This window comes from Phoenix dactylifera, chromosome 2 (assembly GCF_051530095.1).
Source record: "Phoenix dactylifera cultivar Ajwa chromosome 2, Ajwa_hap1_PhDact_Kaust_v1.1, whole genome shotgun sequence".
Taxonomy (NCBI): domain Eukaryota; kingdom Viridiplantae; phylum Streptophyta; class Magnoliopsida; order Arecales; family Arecaceae; genus Phoenix; species Phoenix dactylifera.
This window is the reverse complement of record NC_143191.1, coordinates 30578491-30600858: the sequence shown is the minus strand read 5'-3', so window position 1 is coordinate 30600858 and position 22368 is coordinate 30578491. Positions and strand designations below refer to the sequence as shown.

Here is a 22368-nt window from a genome sequence, read left to right as displayed (position 1 = left end):
CATTACCCTTCCTACTGAACCACAAACCGCATCTAGAGCTCACATTTTTCACAATATGCAATTGACGAGGCTGTCCTTTGAGACATTGAGAATGTGTCTATTGTTTGATCATCTACAATGGACTCCGTCACAGGCTGGATGATGAAGTTTGAGTTTTCACTTTTCACCCTTTGATGAATTAAAATTTACTAGCCTTCGTCAAGCATCACTTAAAACTAGCAACCTCTCTAATTTTTATTTCTAGATATCCCTATTCTGTCTTCACACTCCCAAATAGCATGCACCATAAAATTTAAATCCCATATTAATTGGTTATCTTTATATAGTTTTATCCAATCTTCTTTTATTCACAAAGGCTCTTGGTTTAGAAGCAAAGTACGCTGTCTCGATGCCAGGCTCTGTACCGGTGCCACCTTGTCACTATGTCGGTATGCTCGGTATAAAGGCTGGTTCGGTGTACCGAATATCGGTACATCTCTTGTACTGTGTACTGGTACCGAACTGATACGATATAGTTTACTTGGATATGACAAGTATGAATTAGATTCTACAACACAGCATATAATTGTTGGGTTATTGCCTTTATTGGCAGCAATTTGGAAACCTCGGATAATGACCCAGAGGATGCAAATAAAAGAACTCTCATGATCCGGTTCTCAATGACTCAACATCACGCACTATTAAAATTTCCAAGTTAATGATTTGCATATAATGAACAATCCCAACTGACTGCCAAGTTTTCTTTGATCGACAATATACAAAGTATTAGAGGTGTGTGTTAATGTTTATCAAGCTTGACATTTACATCAAAAAAATTATCAAGTTTACAGTATAGACATAGCTTCCTTGGAACACCGGAGAGCAGAATAGCTTGACGTAGAAGAGTATTGCATCATATCCACTTTCAAGCCACACATATCAGACTGGATTGATGCAGAAACCTTCAAATGAATGTCTTTTTATTCCAAATTTGAACATCTCAGCGTATTGCAGGAGTCTGAGAAGATCTAGTATCCACTCCCTTAAACAGTCTGCTTAAAATTTAGCCAACTATTTTCTCAGAAAAAAGGCCAACTTTTCTAATCTGCCCTCCATTAGTGCTACCAATAATCTCCACATGAACATTTCCCATCCTTAAAAGTATGAAACCGTCGAGAATCTCTCAGAATAATCTCTCGGCCTGCGACCTCTGAAGCAAATTTCATCCAATTATGACAATCTCCACATACACGGAGGTTCTTGATCACCCGAATTACTCCCTTCCTTGCCCTGGTCTGCAGTAGCGCAAATGATACAGCTAACTTCTCACTGTGACAACTTAAAATCAATTCCTTTTGAGCCTCATCAACATCATGGAGAACACACTCTGTCATGGGAACGTATCCAATGTCTCTACACTTCTCATCCAACTCCTCAAGTTCCTTATAGATCTCCTTCCGGTTTGGGTGGCAACCACCTCCTGCTACAAAGACATGCCTTTTATTTTCAACCTCAACCGAGCTACATCCAGCTTCCTTCTTCAGTCCTCTCTCTCTCATCATGCTTCTCACACCTATCGCATCTTCCCACAAGCCAAATGAAGCATATAGATTTGAGAGGAGGACATATGTAGTCTCATCATCAGGATCAAGCTCTAAAATCTTAGTTGCAACATGGATTCCGAGATCAAGTTGCTTATGTGCATGGCATGTGCCAAGGAGTACTTTCCAGAGGCATAAAGAAGAATTACGTTGCAACCTCAGGCAAGAAATTCCATCCCAAATAATAGCTTGTGCTGTCTCAAATCGGCCAGCACGACCAAACAAATCTACCATGCAAGCATAATGCTCAATGCTTGGTTTTGTATCACTTTCCTTCCTCATTAAAGCAAAACAGTGCATCCCTTCTTTGACTAAACCTGCATGAGCACAAGCAGAAAGCAACCCAAGAAAAGTGACCGAGTTGGGCCGAACACCATCTCTTGTCATTCTCCTAAAGAGTTGAAGGGATTCAGAGGCCATTCCATGGTGTGCATACCCAGTTATCATGGATGTCCATGAGAATACATCCTTCCTTGCTATCCTCTTAAAAACTTTTTCTGCATCGCTGATGCTGCCACATTTGGAATACATGGATATCAATGCGTTGTTGATTGACAAGAGAAAAGTTTGAGAATTACAATGATGGAGGCGGTGTTTTATGGTGAAAGCATGGAGCTGCTTGCCCAATTCAATGGAAGCCAATCCGCTGCATGCTGCAAGAAGTAGTAAAAGTGTCAGGTGATTGGGTTGCAAACCTTGCTTATGCATCTCTATAAAGAATGTGAGAGCATCATCAAAGTAGCCATTTGTAGAATATCCATCCATCATTGCATTCCAAGTATACGAATCTTGCTCGCCCATCCCCTTGAAGACTTCCTCTGCATCCCCTAACCTATCATTCTTTGCATACATATTTATGACTGCATTATATGCTGATAGTAGCTGCTCTTTTGGTGCCGCTCTTCTTAATATATATGCATGAATCTCCCTACCCAAACCACAAGAAGTATTAACTGAAAGATCTGAAGATAATCCACCAAGAAGGATGATAAGAGTGCGAATGTCAGGCTTGTTACCTTGCGACTGCATTTCCCTAAATAGCACACAACAGCTCTTGAATTGATCATTTTGTGCATACCCGGCAAGCATTGAGTTCCAAGTGACAACATCACGGCAACTCAATCTCTCAAAGACCAACCTCCCTTTCACCACTTGGCCGAACTTCCCATACATGGTAATCAGTGAATTGCCTATGCTTGTCTCAAACTCGAGCCCTGATCGAATCATCTTAGCATGAACCTCCCGGCCTAAATTGAAAGCCAAAGCAGTAGATATAGCATTGAGCACACTGAGAAATGTAATTCTGTTTGGTCTCACAAGTACCTGACCTTCAAATTCAGCAAGCCTGCGGAACAGTTCTATCGCGCTCTCGCACTCCCCATTCTGTTCAAGACCCGAAATCATGGCATTCCAAGAAACTACATTTGTCCTGTCCATCGCCTTGAAAACTTTCTTCGCATCCTCCAAAAGTCCAGACTTTGCATACATGGTAATGAGAGAGTTATGCATCTTAATCTTATCGAGTATCTGGTCTTTAACGATCATTGCATGCAATGCCTTTCCAATTCCAACCTCTTTGCTCGACGTGCATGCATGGATCATAATAGCATATGTTGCGTCGGTTGGGTTCAACTGCGCCAGCTCAAGCATGGCTGCAAACAAGAGAAAGCACTCCATGTACCAGCCGTGGAAGACATAGGCAGAGAGAATGGAATTCCACGTGGGGACATCAGCCTCATGGACTGGAGGGACTTCATCGAAGACTTGGCGGGCGTCTTCTAAGAGGTCGGTAGAGGAGTACATGGTTATGAGAGAAGCACGCACGCCAGGCTCGGAAGCAAGGCCGGCACGTATGGACTTGGCATGGAGTTGCTCGCCGAGGCTGACGTCGGAGAGGCCGTAGCTGGCTTTTAGGAGGCTCCCGAGAGCGAATTCGTCAGGGGTCCAGCCGGAACTTGACATTTTAGTGAAGAGCTCAAATGCTCGAGAGAAGTCGCCACGCTTGGTGTGGGCGAGGATGAGAGAGGTGGAAGAGGAGGAGGCGCAGGAGTGCTGCTGGCCGGGCATTTTGTCGAACGTTTGGTGGGGAGAATTTGGGTCATCTTGGGAGTCGGAGGTGGTAGGGGGGTTTCTCACAAGGGTTGGAGATGGGAGGCGTGCGTTGGAGCATGAGATTGGTGATGGCACAAGTGCCATAATCTAACCGAGGATTTAAACGGATAATAAGAATGTTATGTGAGCAACGAAATGTCTCTCATTTTTCCCCCCCTCATCCATTCCCAATGCAGTTCTAGTGGGAGAATAAATACCACCTGCACTGTTTAAAGGGTTGATGGTTTGAATTTTTTAGTTGGATCGGATCAATCCAACCACGAACGAACATGTTTGCTGGTTTTATCTCCTTTTTTTTTTTTTTTTCTGGTCCTTATGCATTTGACTTATTATGGTTAAACTGGTCCACTGCTTAGCTTGTGGTTCTGATGATGCAAGGAATAATTTCTTCTTGGTTGGTATGTGAAGATTGTAAAATTTTTAGTTGGACCAAAGCTGTCCAATCACGGACCAACACATACAAAGACGGACAAAAAAGAAATAGGAGGAAATTTTTTGTCAATCTTTGTACGTGTTGGTTTGGGTTGAACTGGTCCAATGACCTCCTCTAAATAAGGTTTGGTTATGACTCATGAGTCCTCTAAACAAAATAAAATGGGTTGTGGTTTAATTTTGCAACGCATGCGATTGTATTAGAGATATGACTTTCATTGTAGTACTGTTTGGTGGCTTTTTTCATAGATAATTTCACTTTAAACTGCTTGACTAGATCAGGTTTTTCTTTGAAGAAATATCTGAAAGCTTTAACTATGGTACACAAGGCTGCAAGTGAATTGGTTTGGGTGATGGATCAGATAGGGGTAAGCCAATATATCTTGATTTGAATGGGGTCAAAAGTTTCAACCTAAGTTTATTGCAGTGTCGCTTTTGGAATTGAATCAAGTTTAAACTTTATTCTGTTGACCCATTAAACTTTTTGAATCAAATGATGTCAAGAATAACCAAACATAATTCATAAAAAAAGGAACAAACTAGTTATTTGAATGTTGTGACTAGACTATGAAGAAAAAACATTCCAACAATGTGTAAACATCATCAACAATTTACTTAACATAAAAATCGATTTGCAACCACTCATTGTTGGTTTAGTATATATAAGAAATAATCTTGAAAATCATGGTCAATACTGGTTTAGGGGTTGTTTGGATGGGAGGACCCCTATAAACCAATAGGTTTTTGGATATTGTCTCTAATTCTTTGTAAAGTAATATCTTCTTTAATATTTGTTTAGCATTGCACTTTTCTTGAAATAATCACTAATTATTTTTTTTGAGAAAAAAAAAGAAATCTTCCATTGCGTTTATTGAACACTATGGACTCGTTTGGCTCGTGGAAAAAATTTTCTATCACCGAAATATTTTTTTTTGAGAAGCTATTTTCTAAAAATATGATGCTTGAAAAAATATTTTGGCATGTTTAGTTGACTATAGAAAAGTGGTATATTTCAGAGTAGCTTATATTTAGTTGAGTATCTATTTTTCTAAAAAAGTTATGTGAAATAACTATTGTACCTTTAATAAAGCAAAAGAGCTTATCCATGGATTTTAATGCTTTAAAAATAGTTTTGAAAAAAATAAAAATCTCAATTCTCAACTAGTGGAAAAGTTACTTTTCTACGTCCCTCGTGGTTTTTTTTTTTTATGAAACATGAGAATCTTATTTTCTTGAGAATGCTACGTTGTCATCTCTCTTTTTAGAAAACTCCAACTAAACAAGAGGTCTTTCTTTATTTTTCAGTTGACCACAATTTCTTCTCTTGTAATCCCTTCTAGTCCTACACCGAAATCACTCACAACATCTTCTCCTAAAGCAGCTACATCGTAACTAAAACAATTACCCTAATCACTTTTGCATTTCGTTTCTCAACTAAAAGCACAACTTTCGTCGCAAGGTGAAATTAGGTGTTCCATTAGGAAAAAAAAAAGTGAAATTAGGTGGATGAGGCGCCGCCATCTACTCGTTCACTTGGGTGGCTAAAGCAGTAGCCGGTTTGGGCCTCATCTTAATCAGACCATTGGCGGAGACGGCAAAAAGGCAGTCGGTGGATAGCGTGTCCCGGCGTGCCATCACCCCTTGGAATAACATAGCACCGTCCATTTCTCAGAGGCAATAGCAACTTTTATCCTATAAAAGCTTGCAACACCCAACATTTACGTCAGATGACGTTCTCAATAAATACACTGCCAACCCAGCTTCTTCAGTCCAAAAAAAAAAAAAAATCAGATAGTCTCAGACACCAGCTACCTTGCCCAATGTGAAGCTCAATTCCATTCCACCGGCAAGTCAAATATTTGATATGCCGTCCTTTGTGGAATCACCCCCCTTTTTTCCGGTATACGAAACACCCGTTTTCAAATGCCGCACGGAATAGGATAACCGAAGCGGACCGTCATGTGAATATGTGATATGTGTACGGTCCGTAGACCAAAAAGAGCGGCCACCTCTCCGTTTGAATTTCTCATCCTTGCATCCGCGCATGCCTACATTTGGAGAAATTATTCCGTGCGCCACGTGACCGTACACGCGGGACACGCCCCCGTTCACAGCCGTTCGTTCCTGCATGCTACATTTATCAGGCACGCATCTCCATGTGTTGCTATAGAAGAAATTATTATACGGATCAGATGCAATGGACTAGTCCAAATCTCAGGGCACATGTACGGTGGATAACAGGCAACCCTCATTTGATGTTGAATTGTTTAAATATAAGGAGGTAATATGGTGATTAATTATCAGATTGGTCCACTCGATCTGGTCCATCCAATAATCATGCCAAATCTTACCAATCTTGTCGATACTTGGTATCACTATTCCGCTACAAGGATGGAGTCGGCTGGTATTGACCGGAAAATGTTAGCCTAGCAAAAGTATTGACCGACACCGTGTTCACACTTGACCTCAAATCTCTTATGTCAACACTCGCCCCTCTTTGGGGAAAATGTTACGCACTGGGAAGAGGTGTATGGCCCAAGATGCAGATCATGTGCCGTTGGATCTCCTCGATGGCTTACGTGGCATGAATCGAATGATACCTGCTTTCACTGGTTAAATATATATGTTCCATAGTCCAGGGACGACAGCTTCCGAAATGAAAAAAAGTTCTCTCCTATTAGTTCTCACAAATATTTCCACCAGGTAGGTTGTCGTAAGCCCAAAGAATGACAAATGGACTGGTCTGAACCCAAACAGGATCTTTGGTTTCCAATCCAAGCTAAGATCTTTGACCATGTTTAGGGGCAGAATGGAACATGTGGGGATGTGGGTGGTTGGCAGAAAATTTCTGCTCCTTTTTTTTTTTTCCTTTTCCTTCTTAAATACGGGAGACCATGCAGATCTTTTTGTTAGAAAAAGAATAGATGGTCCCCTGCGCATGATGATCAAGCAGAAAAGAGAGACTATTTGAGTCTCATCTCTTTCCAATGTGGGACTAAAAAAAGTACATAAGAAAAAAAAAAAGGCAGGATTGAAATTTTGAAATACTCCAACACTTTTTTCAGTATATATCAAAAATAAATCTAGACTAAGTCATATTAGGCTGATATATAATACTAGACGTAACAACCAAAGCCAAGTCATTTATGCACGAAGGTGCACCATCTACAAACCATTTGCAGCCTTACGTCCACATCCGCGGCTCCACCCTCTATTGAATACTTGGGAGCAACATCATGAAGATTGAAACATGCAAGTAAACATTTGTTTAAGAGGAAGAGAGGATAATTAGGTTCCCACCTAGCTACGTGCATACAACATACATGCAGACATCCTAAATAATATTGTTAGTATAGAATGTATAATCCTAAATTCTAATACTTAAAATTCCCATTAAACAGACTTTTGCCTGTTCTAGACTTATTTATTGTTCAGATCAGGAGCCAGCTTGGTTTTGGAGGGTGAAAAAATTAATGATCAACAAAATACACACAGGAAAAGCTTTAGATGAATTAATTGCACATAAACTTCATGATGATAAGATGGGTTCTCTGACTCGCGCAGGTCTACTGGTGAACAAGAACATGGTTTTGACATGGCTTTGGTAGTTTGAAATAAAGTACTGAGAAGATAGGTGGTGGTAGGTTAATGTGGCGTCCCAGGAAACAATTCCATCTTCAGAAAGCCATGCATGACAAGTCAAAACTAGCTGAGTCCTTAGGGATATGAAATTGATATAAACACAATAACACGCGAACCAAAGCAAGAGAAGGGATGTAATCACATATTAAATAAAGTGAGGATCTTAGACACGGACAAATGTCAAACAAAGTGAAGGTAGATCCTCTTGGGGACTTTGGAGCCTGACAAGAGCTCACCGAACTCTCTCGTATGTCAACTCCTCTTTCTTTCACTCGTTTCAAACCGTGCACCTCACGCTTCTCCGCTCTTCTTCAAATTCCTCTCCCATTACCAAATACCAACTCTCTATAAATCTAGTCAGCTCAAGCCAGGCCTCTTCCCCACAAGACATTCCTTGGCAACCCCTCAGCATCCTTTAACAAGGCTTTGCATGCACTACGGCTACCACGGTCTGAATTTTTTTTCTTTCTGCAGCAGCGGCAAGATGAGCTCTCCACAGCGTTGCGTGGTCTTCAACTCCATCTTCTTAATGGCCTTCTTGCTTGTTCTCTCTTATGTGTCTATGGCGGAGGGCTCGAGACCGTTACATGGTCATGACCACCGTCCTTCTACGTCTTCTATTGCTTTCATGATTGCAAGGGCGTACTCTGGACCAAGCAGCCGAGGTCCTGGGCACTGATTCCACATGTCCCTTGTGATCGGTTGCTCGTTCCAAATTTTGTTTGGTGAAATTATTGAAGATGTTTTTTTTTTTTTTTAGGTGAGAGTATATTGAAGTGTTCAATAATTTTCTTTGTGCAGTTTTATTTCAAAATATTTATAGAGGACCGCTTGATGAACAACAGTTGGACTTGCTTGTACCTTTGGCTTCCTTTCTTTTATAAATGTTTCCTTTTTTCCATAAGAATGTCCGTCAAGTTTTTTCTTGTCTGTTTTTATGTATTTCGAGGGTATATCAACTAAATCCAGAAGCACATCTCTCTCTCTCTCTCTCTCTCTCTCTCTCTCTCTCTCTCTCTCTCTCTCTCTCTCTCCCTCTCCCTCCCTCCCTGTGTGAGCGCGTGTGGAACCATGTGATTATGATTGTGATGATTTTGATGGCAGAATACAGATAGAAAGTTCTCATAAAACAATCGTGCGATCCATCAGTCTCAAAATCTTATATAAAAATAATTAAGTGTTCAATGTTTAACAAACCACGATACAAGAGGACAAATTATAGAACTTATAGATAAATTGTTTTTTTTTATCATCCAAGAACTTATAGATAAATTGTTTTTTTTTTTTTAATGAAACATCATAGATAAATTGTCTCTTCCGTCATCATGCTCAAGCAACCACAGGCCTCAACTACAGACACAGAAAAAGGTTCATCATCTAGTTTGAGCAAAGATTAACTCTCAAGAACCTTATACTATGAGAGCTAGCAGACCATATCAACAATTCATCGGATAATCAGCCTCCAACTAGCCAGGGGACTCATTTTTCACTAATTTTTTGGTAGTGTTATTTTGGGGTGAAAGACTGGGACAAGTTATATAGATGCACACGTTTTAGAGCATCAAGCACGGATATACTGGAAATCAAGCACTACTTGAAAGAGACTAGAGGCCCAGAAATAAATTCAAACTTAGTAATGTACGCCTAACAAAAAGATGGAGTCGTCTTACAAGTTTTTAATTGTTCGAAGAAAAGTTACCCACGACTTTGCGTTAGTCTTGCGTGCTCAAGGGCTAAGTGTACGTTTAGTGCAGCAGTTTGCTGAAATCCTCAGCAGAGGTCCATATCGATAATTTTTCTTATCCAAGGCCTTAGAAAAAATGAATGCATTACATCACTCAAGCGTTGGTTTGACTACGTATGATTGACTTATGGACATAGATAACGAAAAATCGATACAACTTGACCAGTCTTGCTTACTCTTCAAACTAAGATTAGGAATGGAGATCTTTCATTGATATCTTATTCTCTCCACCACCCAGAGATTTTTTCTATTTTGTTGGGTGCTTTCGCTGTATTGTGGCCTATTTAAAGGGCGGGAGGATAATGACGAGGCATGCTAATCTTTTCTGAGCAGCACTTGGTGTTCTCATTGGAGGTTTTGGTTCCCTCGAAAAAACCAGAGTATTTTATCTTGTCTTCATCTTTTCTTTTTCTTGTTCCTTCACAACTCTTCTGAAAGAGGTAAAGGAGAGCCTTCTTCAACCAGCCAGTATATACCGTACTATGCTTCATAGTTGGCAAATCAAAAGAAAAAAAATCAAGGAAAAAACAATTCCACAGACCGGGATGCCAATGTTTTCCCACCCATTCACAGCCCTGCGAGCTGCCATGGTTTGACCGCCCTTTTTTTTTATTCTTTTTTTTTTTTTTTTTTTTTTGTGAAAACGATGTTTCACATAGCTCTTAAATGGTACAGCCAGCCAAGTCAAATAAAAGAAAATGATACAACGAAGAAGGAATCTCATCGGTCGTGGACCAGATGAAATCTCTGGAGTGTCGGGCAACGAAGGAGGCAACCCAGTCTGCAGTTCTGTTTGCTTTCCGAAACACATGTGTTGCCTAAAAAGACTCTATCTCTCTGACTAGTCCACGAGTCTCACTGATCAATGGGTGACCGTCCCCATAACGATCCACTTTCCGTATCCAACCGATCACCGTGGAGAAGTCCCCCTCAAGGTGGACCTGTCCGCTCCAAAGACCCTCCTCACAAAAGAAATGCCCTCTTAGGTGGCTCGAAGCTCTACCTCAATGACGGTCAGTTCGATGGTGCGCCGACCCCCCGCCACTATCATCCTACCGAGATGGTCTATGATCACAAAGCCCACTCCACCATACACTCCATATGCCGACATGCCGCCATCGAAATTGCCTTTAACGTGGTCTAATGGTTTGACCACCTTGGAGGAGCTGGGCGTATCACACCGGCATTGGTTATGGTACCTCACATGAAACCTCTATTCACTCCTGTGTCTCCCTTCTCCAACTCCATGTGCACCGATCGATTTGCCGGGTCCGATCCAGCTAACCGTCCACCTTCCACAAAGGAAACATGGGAAGTAAGGAAGCAGCAAGGAGACGGGCGAGCGTAAAACTCTGACTGCCGAGAGAGCCATTAGACCACCGCCCATGTCTGAACGTAATTAACAACAGAAAGTCTCCTTTACTCGTACATGCTAAAGAAGAATATGAGCAGAAGACAAGGCACGTTCACTTTTTATAGGCTCACACGCATGGCCACCGTCCAAAGCCCTATATATATACACTCACACACACATATAGGAACACAAGTTATTTTCTTGTGTCAAGGTTAGAGATAGCAGCAGGAGAGACAACACATCAAGAGGTGGAGAATACTGGAAGATGGCTATGACGAGCACAGCCTGGACCATCGTCGTGCTGGTGTCTTTGGTGGCGATGGCTCCCCCTCGTTATGTGTATTCAAGAGTTCTTCGACCACCATCAAAGATTAATGGGATTTATTGCCATGATGCTGAGATCCTCGACGACGTTGCTCGACCGGCTGCTGGTTTAGTCTCCATTGCTTTGGGCCAGGAGAGATGGAGTCATTTGAGGAAGAGCTTGGAGGAGATGCTGACTTCTGGGTCTAGTAGCAAGGGCCCTGGCCACTAACTACAGCTTCTTCATGATCTTTTCCTTTTTTTAGAGAAATTTCTTCAATCTTCTTTTTTAAGGAATTCTTTTATTTTGAGTCTGAAGTCCCCACTGGAAAGATAAATAAAGAGAGAATATGAGATTTGTTTGAAGCCAACTCCGCGAAAGATTATTAGATCAGGGTAACTACATTCTCTGTACTACTGAAAATTTCTCAAAGTATTATTTTTCCTCTGACTAAAATGATTCTCCAGATTATTTTAATCAAGAAATATTTGATTAGTCATGATTTATTCATGGAATTTATGATTCATTCTTGCATTATTCATGACCAAAAATCTGTTGTACAAGGGAAAGAAATGTGGGAAAACTATTGCGCAGCGAAATAATAAATTAAACAAAGTTTTTACTGACCTCCGGCTATCGTTGATTAAGCGCCCTCGAAATTAAACACTTCTGATTAAGCACCAACCACCCACCTCTGATGAAGCACTCACACGAGAGAGGGAAGAGAAAGAAGAAACCTGCGAGAGAGAGTGAGGAAGAGATCCAGAGCTTCTAACCTATGCGGGACTTGAGTGCCTTAGGTGATGGATCCACAGGCTTATTTAAGTGTTAGATTAGAAACCTCAATCCTTATCTTTAAGGTTTATCTCTAATTAATTTTCATCTATCACGAAAACCACCTAATAAAATAAACTTAGAATAACCTCTAATCAGATTGGATTAAGTCACCATTTAAACGAGGTTGTATTTATCCTGATGTGGGTAAACTTGATCAAGTGGGTCACATCAAGTCTCCTACAATTAGGAGATATACTAACAAGAAAGAGTTGCAAAAATATATTATATCAATTAGCAACTAAAGATTATGGATTAGATTCTTGGACAATACATCTATAAAAGTTTAGACCAGATAATTATATTGCAGGTGGATCTCTCCTTCTTCTCTCGATAAGATATGATACATTTTGTTTCTTGAAAAAAATAATAGGGTGGACATTTACAAATCAAATCAAGTTACTAGTAGATAAATTGGTACAAGTTATATGTTAGCATCGTCAATGCAAGCAAATGTCAAAAGAAAAAATAATATATACTACATACATTCTTATGAGAAAACCGCACAAAGAGAAGACTACACAAAGTAATTGTTGAATAAATTTGGCAAGAAAATTTCTCCTCTAAATTGATGTCCAATAAGCCCCACTATTGATCGCTTACATTTAAGAAAGTATGAATTACACAATAAGTGTTTTTAAAATAATAGTCAAGGCAGTTAAGGCTAAGAGCCTAATAAAATCAACGGGCTGGGCCTTGGCAGTGCATGAGCTATGCTTGAAATAGGCCCAAACAGGTGAGCCTGTCCAAGACAATGCCAAATGAATCCTATAGCTATTTCAGTCTGTCGAGACCAAGGAAGACATGATGTAGCAGAACTTGGACTAGATTAAATTCTCCCGGTTCCTTATATAAGGGTGAAAAAGGATGTGATGTTAATCGCATTACAAGAAAAAGCCTACAACCATCACGTACAACCATAGATTGGATCTCAACTTAGCTGAAGGGTCTCTCAATAGTTAAAGCCCATGATTTGTCCTTGAGACAATTATCTACAAAATTAGGACGTACGGAATCGGCTGCTGCTGATTAGCTTTCATTTAACTTTTAAAATCATTTGAAGAGGAGGAAGAGAAGGATTCTAGAAAGGATTTTGGTGTAAGAGGGAACATACCATCCCCATTGCCGGCAATGGAGAGAATGAAGCTTCATAAGAAGTCGGCAGGGCTTATGCGACTCTACTTTATGTAAAGCACTTAGAAAAAGTAGGATTTAAGCCTCTAGTTGATCCGTGAATTGTTAACAAGCTCCAATTACAAGCTTCATATGAAATAGGCGATCTGCTGACTTCATTTTATACACAGAATTGTTCGAAGAAAATTATTTCTAAGTCTGTTATTCCTTAAATTATTTGTGAGTTCTTAAGTTAAAACTTCGGAATAGAGCGGGAAAGCTCTGGCGACGTTGATGTACAAATGGAAATATGTTAAAGAAAAAACATTTCAATGTCCTAAGTTGATTGTTAAATTAAATATAAGTTTTAAAGTTATTTCATATAACGTCACCAAAACTTGCTGAATTCACCCTATATTTGTGATTCCAAAGGAAAATTATCTCTTTTCCTACATGAAACTTAGATCCCAACAAGTTTTAGGTAACAAGATTCTGAAGTTGGCAGGTTTTGTTGATTTATTATAGTAAGGGCAAGCTATTTCTAAGTCCTTTCTTTTAGTACTTAAGCCATGTTTTTGAAGCTTTTGGAAGTAGAGTTTTAAGAAGCAGAGCTTTGCAAGGTAGAGCTTTTATAAAAATCTATTTGCTATTGGTAACTATATTTCTAAAGTATTTTGAACTTTAATATGAGTTAGTAATCAAATTGAGAAAATACTTTTAATATTATAAAATAACAATAAAAGGCAATAGAATATAGTACAATGTAATATTACATATTAAAATATTATCACATAGTATAATATATTATAATATAAGATAATCTGACATAATATTTTAATATAATATAATATAGCAATGTATTATTACATAGTACAATAATATAATTTGATAAGATATGATATGATAGAATATAATGTAATATGTTACTGGAATATGATATAATATAATATACTTATAGCCTGATAATATGATATAATATGACTTAATAGTAAACATAGCTAATTTCACTTGACAATTATAATACAATATTTTAATATAACGTATTATATTATTATTATATATTAATATATTATTACATTGTATAATATTTTCTCATGATATCTGCAAGAAAGTACTTTTGGGAAGAAGCTCCAAAATGGAGCTTTTCTCATATAGACCTTTTTAACTTTCTGATAAAACCAAAATAGTTTTTAGATTTTTTACCAAATACCACTATATCATTCAAAAGTATTTTTTGAGAGTCAGAAAGTACTTTCTGGCTCTCCCGAAAGATTGCTTAATGGGGCCTAAGTGTTTCAGTCCCAAGTCTCATATAAAGATAGCCTAAGGTTTTGGTATCATTTTATAGGTAGAGCTTGCTAAGAAAACGTACTTTAGTTTCCTAATTAAATCTCCGAATTAGATTTAAGTCCTCTATTTATAAGTTTTGTATAGAGTAGTCAAAGTTTGCTGGCTTCACTTTGAAATTTGGATGAACATGGCTTAAATGCTTATGGATGATGCGAGCCACATTTTATCTACAAGGTACTTAGATCAGATATTGAGAATAAAGTGTTCAAACTAGATTATGAACAAACCTAGATTATCAAAATATCAATACATATTTAAAACAAGTATAGTTGATTGTGCAACATTATTTAATTCACAAAATTCTATCCCAAGCTTGATCCATAATTACTTAGAGCTAAAATTTCAATCCAAAACTCTCTTTAACTAGAAGATATTTCAACTTGGCCTATAACGAAGCACGTTATGTTGAACAGGCCAGATGCCGGTGTATCCTATGCATTACATACAAGTTGAACACAGGTTGATTTTGTTGGGTTAAAGGATCAAAACAGTCCCAAAATAGATCAAAACCATATCAATAACTCGCAAAAATGGACCTGCGCCAACCCAATCCTCTGAGCTTTAATCTGCAAGAAAATATTTTCAAACCCAAACGCAATTTAGATGGCGCATCTTACTAAACCACGATAACGATCAAAATTGTGATTCATGTTTCATTCAGATTGCAGATAAGTTCAATTTGTATTATAAACCAAGGCCTAGATTTAAATCAAGTCGAAACCACACTCGTAGAAATTATTGTTAGCAATATATTATCTAAATAAACAAATGAATCTAAAATTACAATTAATGAAAAATCTTTATAGGGAATAATATATATATTCGACATCAAAATAATTCTATTTTAACACAAAAGAAATTTATTCTAGCACAAAATAAATCTATTCATTTAATAAAATTAAATCACAGAATTGCAAATCCTATAGATCTACTAATATTAAATTAAAAATATAAATTAGAGGAAATTGCCTGATTGAAGGCAGGTCGAAGCACGTAGACGCTGTCCTAAAGAAGTGTTTGCCTCTATATATAGGTCTCCAGACAATTCTCCTATGAGATACGACGACGACCCTACAACTTCTTTGGTACGTCTCAGAAGAAGTTAAAACGAATCCGATCGGACTTGCAGATCCAGTGAAGAACGAAAGAAAAAGGATAAAATATAAAAAAGCAAAAATAAAAATCATAAGTGGCTAACAGGAGGAAGAACTTTCTCCATAATTTTCTTAGTATTTTTCTCTATTTTTTTCCGTATTGCGAAAGAAATGAAATCAAGGGGTATTTATAGGGATAATTGTGCAGGGGCAAATGGATCTTTTTGTGGATGCGTCCGTGCTCTTCATTCGGACGCTGGCAACGTGCATCAGTGGACGCCAGTTGGTGCCCATTGGCGCGTGCCCATTTATTCCCAAAGTGAACGTCCTAGCGGACGTTTCGCGATTGGCCCACGTCATTCCCACCAAAATGCCCAATGGGCGTTTCCAATTTCAAACATGCATGCAGCCCAAGAAGACCGCATGCGTATTTAATTTTTTCCACAATCCCCCACAAAATTAATTTTTAAATAATTTTAAAATCAAAACAAAATGTTGGATATCTTATATTATGTAATAGGTATAGGTACCATTCGGTTTGAACCTTTACTTTGTGACAATTGATTACATTTGTGGAGCCAAGGTGGTCTTAACCTTGAACCTCGGTCTATGGCTCAGAATAAATCAACAGCACACAAAATATAACCCGATCTAGATTCTAAGCGGGTTGAACTAATATGGCCATGAGCAGGTATCTATCATGTGCTTTTTAGGAAATCGTCCTTTTTTCATAATCGCGGCCTCACGACTGCACATATAGGTGAGTCCTAATAAGAAAGCTAGCAAAGAAGCTCCTGCTTCTTGGGTCTCGGACTCATTAAGAGTTATACAAACAAACTCATCCTACCACTTGCTTTTACGAGCACTAGCGCCATAGAGATGAGGAAAATATAAAACAGTGCTCCTCTTAGTCACATTTCGGTTTATTTCTACCCATTGAACCTTTTAAGGTTGGGCTCCCACCGTGGTGATCTATCTCTATGGGTTAAGCCTCATCCCCCTCGACGACTCTAGAACCACTATTCTAGATAACCTTTTGTAAGTTGATCAACCAAATTATATTCTGATTTTACAAAATTTAGAGCAATAATGTTATTTTTCAATTTATATCTTAATGATTTATGATGCACTTTTAAGTGCCTGTTCATTTTTTACATTGGCATTTTCTTGGTTGCACTTATCTATAGTAGATTTATAGTTACAATGTAAGGAGACAGGCGGTAAAGGTGACTCATCTACAGGAAGGTCTATAAGTAGATTTCTGAGCCACTCAGCCTCAGTGCTAGTGGTGTCTAAAGCTATTAGTTCAGACTCCATGGTACTCCTAGATATCAAGGTTTGTTTGGTGGATTTCCAAGACATAGCAGCACCTCCTGGGAGAAAGACATATCATGTGGTGGATTTAATATCTAAGGTATCGCTGATCCAGTTGGCATCACTATAGCTTTTTAGAACAGTAGGAAACCCACTAAAGTACAAACTATAGGACGTGGTACCTTTAAGATACCATGGACCCTCTCTAATGTTGTCCAATGATCTCTATTTGGATTAACAGTATATCTACTAAGTCTATTTACAACATATGCTATGTCTGGCCTGGTGTAGTTTGCTAGGAATCCTAGTGAGCCTATGATTTAAGCATATAGGCTTTGAAGGATAGGAATTCCTAAGTTCTTCTTAAGGTGTGTAAAGAGATCAAAGAGAGTAGAGATAGGCTGACAATCGGAATGATTAAATTTATTGAGTATCTTGTCAATATAATGACTTTGGGATAATTTAATTCTATTTGCACTTCTAGTTATTGTGGTATTTAAAATTAATTCAGCTTCTCCCAAGCCTTTCATATCAAACTTATGACTTAAGAATTATTTTACTTTATCAACTATCTGAAGATCTGTCCCAAAGATCAGTATATCATCTATATAGAGGTATAAGATCACAAATTTGTATCCAACTCTCTTATGATATACACATTCGTCTGTGCTATTGATTTCAAACCCAAATATCATTATGGTTTTATCAAATTTCAAGTGTCATTACTTGGGCGCTTGTTTAAGACCATAGAAAGATCTGACCAGTCTGCAAACTTTATTATTTTGGCCTGGGATTACAAATCCCTCTGGCTAGTCCATATAGACTTCTTCATTTAAGTCTCCATTTAGAAAAACTATCTTGACATCCATATGATGAATTACTAATATATGGATGGAGGCTAATGCTATAAGGACCTTAATAGTTGTAATCCTAGCTACAAGTGCATAGACATCAAAAAAATCTACCTCAGGTCTATGAGTAAAATCCTTGGCAACTAATCTAGTCTTAAATTTATCTATAGAGCCATCAAGCCTAAGTTTCTTCTTAAAGATTCATTTGTACCCTCTAGTTTTACAGCCAGAAGGAAGATCAGTCAATTCACAAGTATGATTTTGGATAATTGACTACATCTCATTGTCCATAACTTCTCTCCAAAAAGGTGAATCCAAGGATTTCATTGCATCATCAAAGGTAGTTGGAGAGTTTTTTATAAGAAAGGTATAGAAGTCATCTTCAAATGTTTTTTCTACCCTGGATCTCTTACTCCTTCTAGATTCTGCTTCTACTTCTATTTCGCTTGTCCTTATTCTACTAGAGCTACTAGCTATACCACTATCTACTCTAGTCCTAAATAGAAAGATGTCTTTAAAATATGTTGCATTTCTGGCTTCAATGATGGTGTTATTACTAATATCATTTTCTTCTGAATTAATCATCAGAAATCTATTGGCATTACTATTAGCTGCATATCCTATGAATATCGCATCTACTGTTTCAGGTCCTATTTTCTTTTTTTTTTTAAAATCAGGTATTTTCATTTTTGCAAAGCACCCCCACACTTTCAAATAGCTAAGATTGGGTTTTCTATATTTCCAAAGTTTATATGGGGTTAGATCATTATTTTTAGAGGAAATCCTATTAAGGATATAATAGGCTGAAACTAGAGCTCCCCCCCACAAATTCTCTAGTACTCCTGAGCTTATAAGCATGGAGTTAACGATATCCATTAAAGTCCTATTCTCCTTTCTGCTACTCCATTTGATTGGGGAGAATAGGGTGCAGTCACTTCATGAATGATTCCATGATCTTCACAAAATTGAATTATGTCATTTGATATATATTCACCTCCCCGATCTGATTTGAGAATTTTAATTTTCTTCTCCTGTTGGTTCTCAACTGCGATCTTAAAAATCTTAAATTTGCTAAGCACCTCATTCTTGGTTTAATTAGGTAGATGTAACAGAACTTGGATAGATCATCTATTAAGGTCACAAAGTATCTGTTACTTCCCCTAGAAGTTCTACTCAAGTCACAAACATCAGTATGGATCAACTCTAATAGATCCGAATTCCTATTAATAGTTTTAAAAGGCTTCCTAGGAAGTTTGGCTTCTACACAAATTTGATATTTCTCATGGTTCTTAAGATCACTTTTTGGTATTAGATTTAGGTTTATTAGTTGCTTAATTGAATTATAATTTACATGACCTAATCTACCATACCAAATAGAAGGAGGTTCTATATTCATAATCAAAGAATTTTCATTCATTGAAGGAGCTATTACATTCAACTTAAATAATCCTTCACTTAGTAACCCTTTTCCAATAAACATTACACCATGAGAAATTATAACTTTATTGGACTCAAAAATAAGACGATAGTCTTGCTGAACAAGCAAGAAACTACTAATGAGGTTTCTCCTAACAACTAGAACATGTTGGACGCCGTGCAGGGACAGGACTTTTTCAAAGGTAAGCTTTAAGTCCACTCGTCCCACTCCTAGCACACGCGCCTCCGAGCTATTTGCCATGACCACAGCTCCTCCACTTAAGACCTGGTAAGAAAAAAACCAGGAGCGATCCGAACAAATATGAATACCAGCTCCGGTATCAATCCATCAATCAAGGGCTTGTAAAGTCATGTTAACTTCAGGAGTGAAGAAAACAGGCCTAAAAGCTATCTCAGAGGAGTCAGCGTCGGAAGTCACCATGTTGACTTGAGCACTGATTGTGTGTGGACCCTTCTTCTTGGATTGAAGAGGTGCAGTCTTCTTATAGAAGCATTGGGGAGACAAATGGTTGGTCCGACCACACACATAACTAAAACGGACACCACCATCCTCTTTCTTCTTCTTCTGCTCCTGGGATTGGATAGGTTTTCCATTATGGTGGTTAGGGATCCTAGGGTTGTAAGGTTTCTTTTTGTAATGCTTATTTTTGAAGGGTCGATTCTGATTTTTTCTAGATGGGGCTTCTACATTATAAACATTATTCTTGTGTCTAGTAGAGGTTTTACTCCTGAGCCTATGCTGCTCTTCTATTCTAATAGAGTTCAAAACTTAGGTTAGGGTAAGACCTCCTTGGGTATGGCTAAGAGTTTTAGCAAAATCAGACCAAAAATTAGATAGTTTATCTATCAGATAGGCTACCTGGAATGATTCATCCAAATTGATTCCATTAGCACTAAGTTGGCGGATCAGGATTTCAAAATCATGAATTTGGTCATTCATAGGCTTTGAGTCACCATTCTAAAGTTATTGAAGTCGGAGGCCTTCAACCTCTTCACCCCAGCATCATCAAGACTATATTTGCTTTTTAGGATGTCCCAGAGTTCTTTGGCACTCTTGGCTGTGTAATAAATATCATACAGCCTCTCAGAAAAGGCGCTTAGGATTCTTTGGATGCAATGATAGTTTATTTTATCAGGTGTCCTAGAGGGTGTGCTGGTGGAGGTAGAAGGTTCAGTGTTGGAGGAGGTTGAGTTCCAGTTTGAGTTTTGGCAAGCATCATATCATGAAGTAGTTGGGTTGGACCCGTCATCAACTTCAGTAGTGCTTTCACCTATGACTAAGATCAACCCTAATGTGGTGAGCCAGAACTACATTTGGTTCTACCACCTCCTAAAGTTATGGCTATCAAATTTTTCAGGTTTGGCACTAAGGTGGTCACTAGTATTTGAGGCCATAGGTTCAAGGTTATAGAGAAGGGATAGAAATCTGAATAAAGGCAAAAAGCCTATGTCAAAAGATTGCACTAAAAATTTGGATTAAATTTTGAATGTCTAGTTGATATATCCAAAAAATAATAGTCAGATCAGCTCCAGATTGGTGGTGGAGTACTAGGCTCACTTAAGTACCAACCTTTCTTAGGTAAGTATGCCTTTTTGACAAGCTTTTTTTTAACACTATTGTTAGTATAATCACTAAAAATCACACAAATTCAATTTTTACAAAAACCTAAGTGCAAACTTAAATTTATTGTAACGAATTAACCAATTTTCAAATTTTTCTTTTGAATTTTTCGAATTAGCAATAATTAATTACTAATTTTGTGCCAGCAAATCAAATATTGCAATTGAGATCTAAAATGTCAATTCAATGAATTATAAGATTTATTATCTTATTAGAATAATTGATTACTAATTTTGTGCTAGCAAATCAATTATTATAATTGAGAAATAAAATGTCAATTCAATGAATTATAAGATTTATTATCTTATTAGAATAATTGATTACTAATTTTGTACTAGCAAATCAATTATTGTAATTGAGATCTAAAATGTCAATTCAATGAATTATAAGATTTATTACCTTATTAGAATAATTGGTTACTAATTTTATGCTAGCAAATCAATTATTGTAATTGAGATCTAAAATGTCAATTCAATAAATTATAAGATTTATTACCTTATTGGAATAATTAATTACTAATTTTATGCTAGCAAATCAATTATTGTAATTGAGATCTAAAATATCAATTCAATGAATTAATTATTATATATTAACCAATTTTTGAATTTTTCGTTTGAATGGGATCTGAAAATTACTCCTTGAGGAGTCCAAATGGAGGTACGATAAACCTCTTGCAGGTTAAACAAATTATTATTTTTTTAGAATGATTTATTGAATTATATATTACTAACAAAAAAAATAAACAAACACTTCTTTGGAATAGCGTCTACGCGCTTCGACCTGCCTTCAATCAGACTATTTTCTCTAACTTATATTTTTAATTTAATATTAGTGGATTTGTAGGATTTGCAATTTTGTGATTTAATTTTATTAAATGAATAGATGTATTTTATACTAGAATAGATATTTTTGTGTTAAAATAGAATTATTTTGATACCGAATAATATATATATATATATATATATTATTCACTATAAAAGATTTTCCATTAATTGTAATTTTAGATTCAATATATTATATCAATATTATATAGCAGCCGGGCAACGCAATCTTTCCGTATGATGCGGCTGCCACCGTGCGGCACCAAACCCTTCAGTGCATCAGCGGCCCCATGCAGCAAGTGCATACCATGCCATATATTCAAAACGTTCGAGGGTGCCTCGGTGCCGGCCAAGCATCGCTTGTACTGGATGGGCAGTAGCAAATGGCTCCAGTTGTGGCGCATGCAACTCGGGCGATCCGGCCGAACGGGATGCGGAGTACAAAGTCTAATATTTTATATAATTAATAATATATATATATATATTATATTAATAAATATATTAGTATTAAATTATATTACATTTGATATAATTAATGAATATATTTTAATGGAATATGTGGAGCGTAGTTTTGGATCTTAGATCGTGAGGGATTAAATTATCTTGATTAAAGACCATCTTGGCCATGCCACCACTATGGGTTTTTCTCTGCCACGTAGCTACCGCAATGGTAAGTGACCCAATTTAAGCACGCGCTAGCCCGAGCTCCGGGTTCGGTTTGGGTCCGTATCTAGCCGTTACCACCAAATCAAGAGATCTCCCCGA

General features: G+C 37.6%; 1 protein-coding gene across 3 annotated transcripts; it reads right to left on the bottom strand.

The window, feature by feature from the left end:
• Positions 1-678: 678 nt before the first annotated feature.
• LOC108511699 (putative pentatricopeptide repeat-containing protein At3g13770, mitochondrial) lies at positions 679-4117 on the bottom strand. Of its 3 annotated transcripts, none has more exons than XM_088715861.2 (2): positions 2159-4117; positions 679-2091 (listed from the first exon to the last, which is right to left on the bottom strand). In XM_088715861.2, the coding sequence occupies exons 1-2, from the start codon at positions 3774-3776 to the stop codon at positions 2057-2059; spliced, it is 1653 nt and encodes a 550-aa protein (XP_088571987.2). In that variant the 5' UTR covers positions 3777-4117; the 3' UTR covers positions 679-2056. The 3 variants fall into 3 exon arrangements, with proteins under 3 accessions (XP_088571987.2, XP_017701144.4, XP_026664996.3); XM_017845655.5 differs by having other exon boundaries at positions 679-2233; positions 2597-4105; XM_026809195.4 differs by having other exon boundaries at positions 1960-2091; positions 2276-4117.
• Positions 4118-22368: the final 18251 nt, after the last annotated feature.

Excerpts from the sequence above, each read along its gene's own strand:
- LOC108511699 (XM_017845655.5), bottom strand. The coding sequence starts at position 3,776 with ATGGCACTTGTGCCATCACCAATCTCATGCTCCAACGCACGCCTCCCA. Across the intron at positions 2,234-2,596 it reads TAGGGAAATGCAGTCGCAAG|CATGCAGCGGATTGGCTTCC; the intron begins GTAACAAGCCTG and ends TACTTCTTGCAG.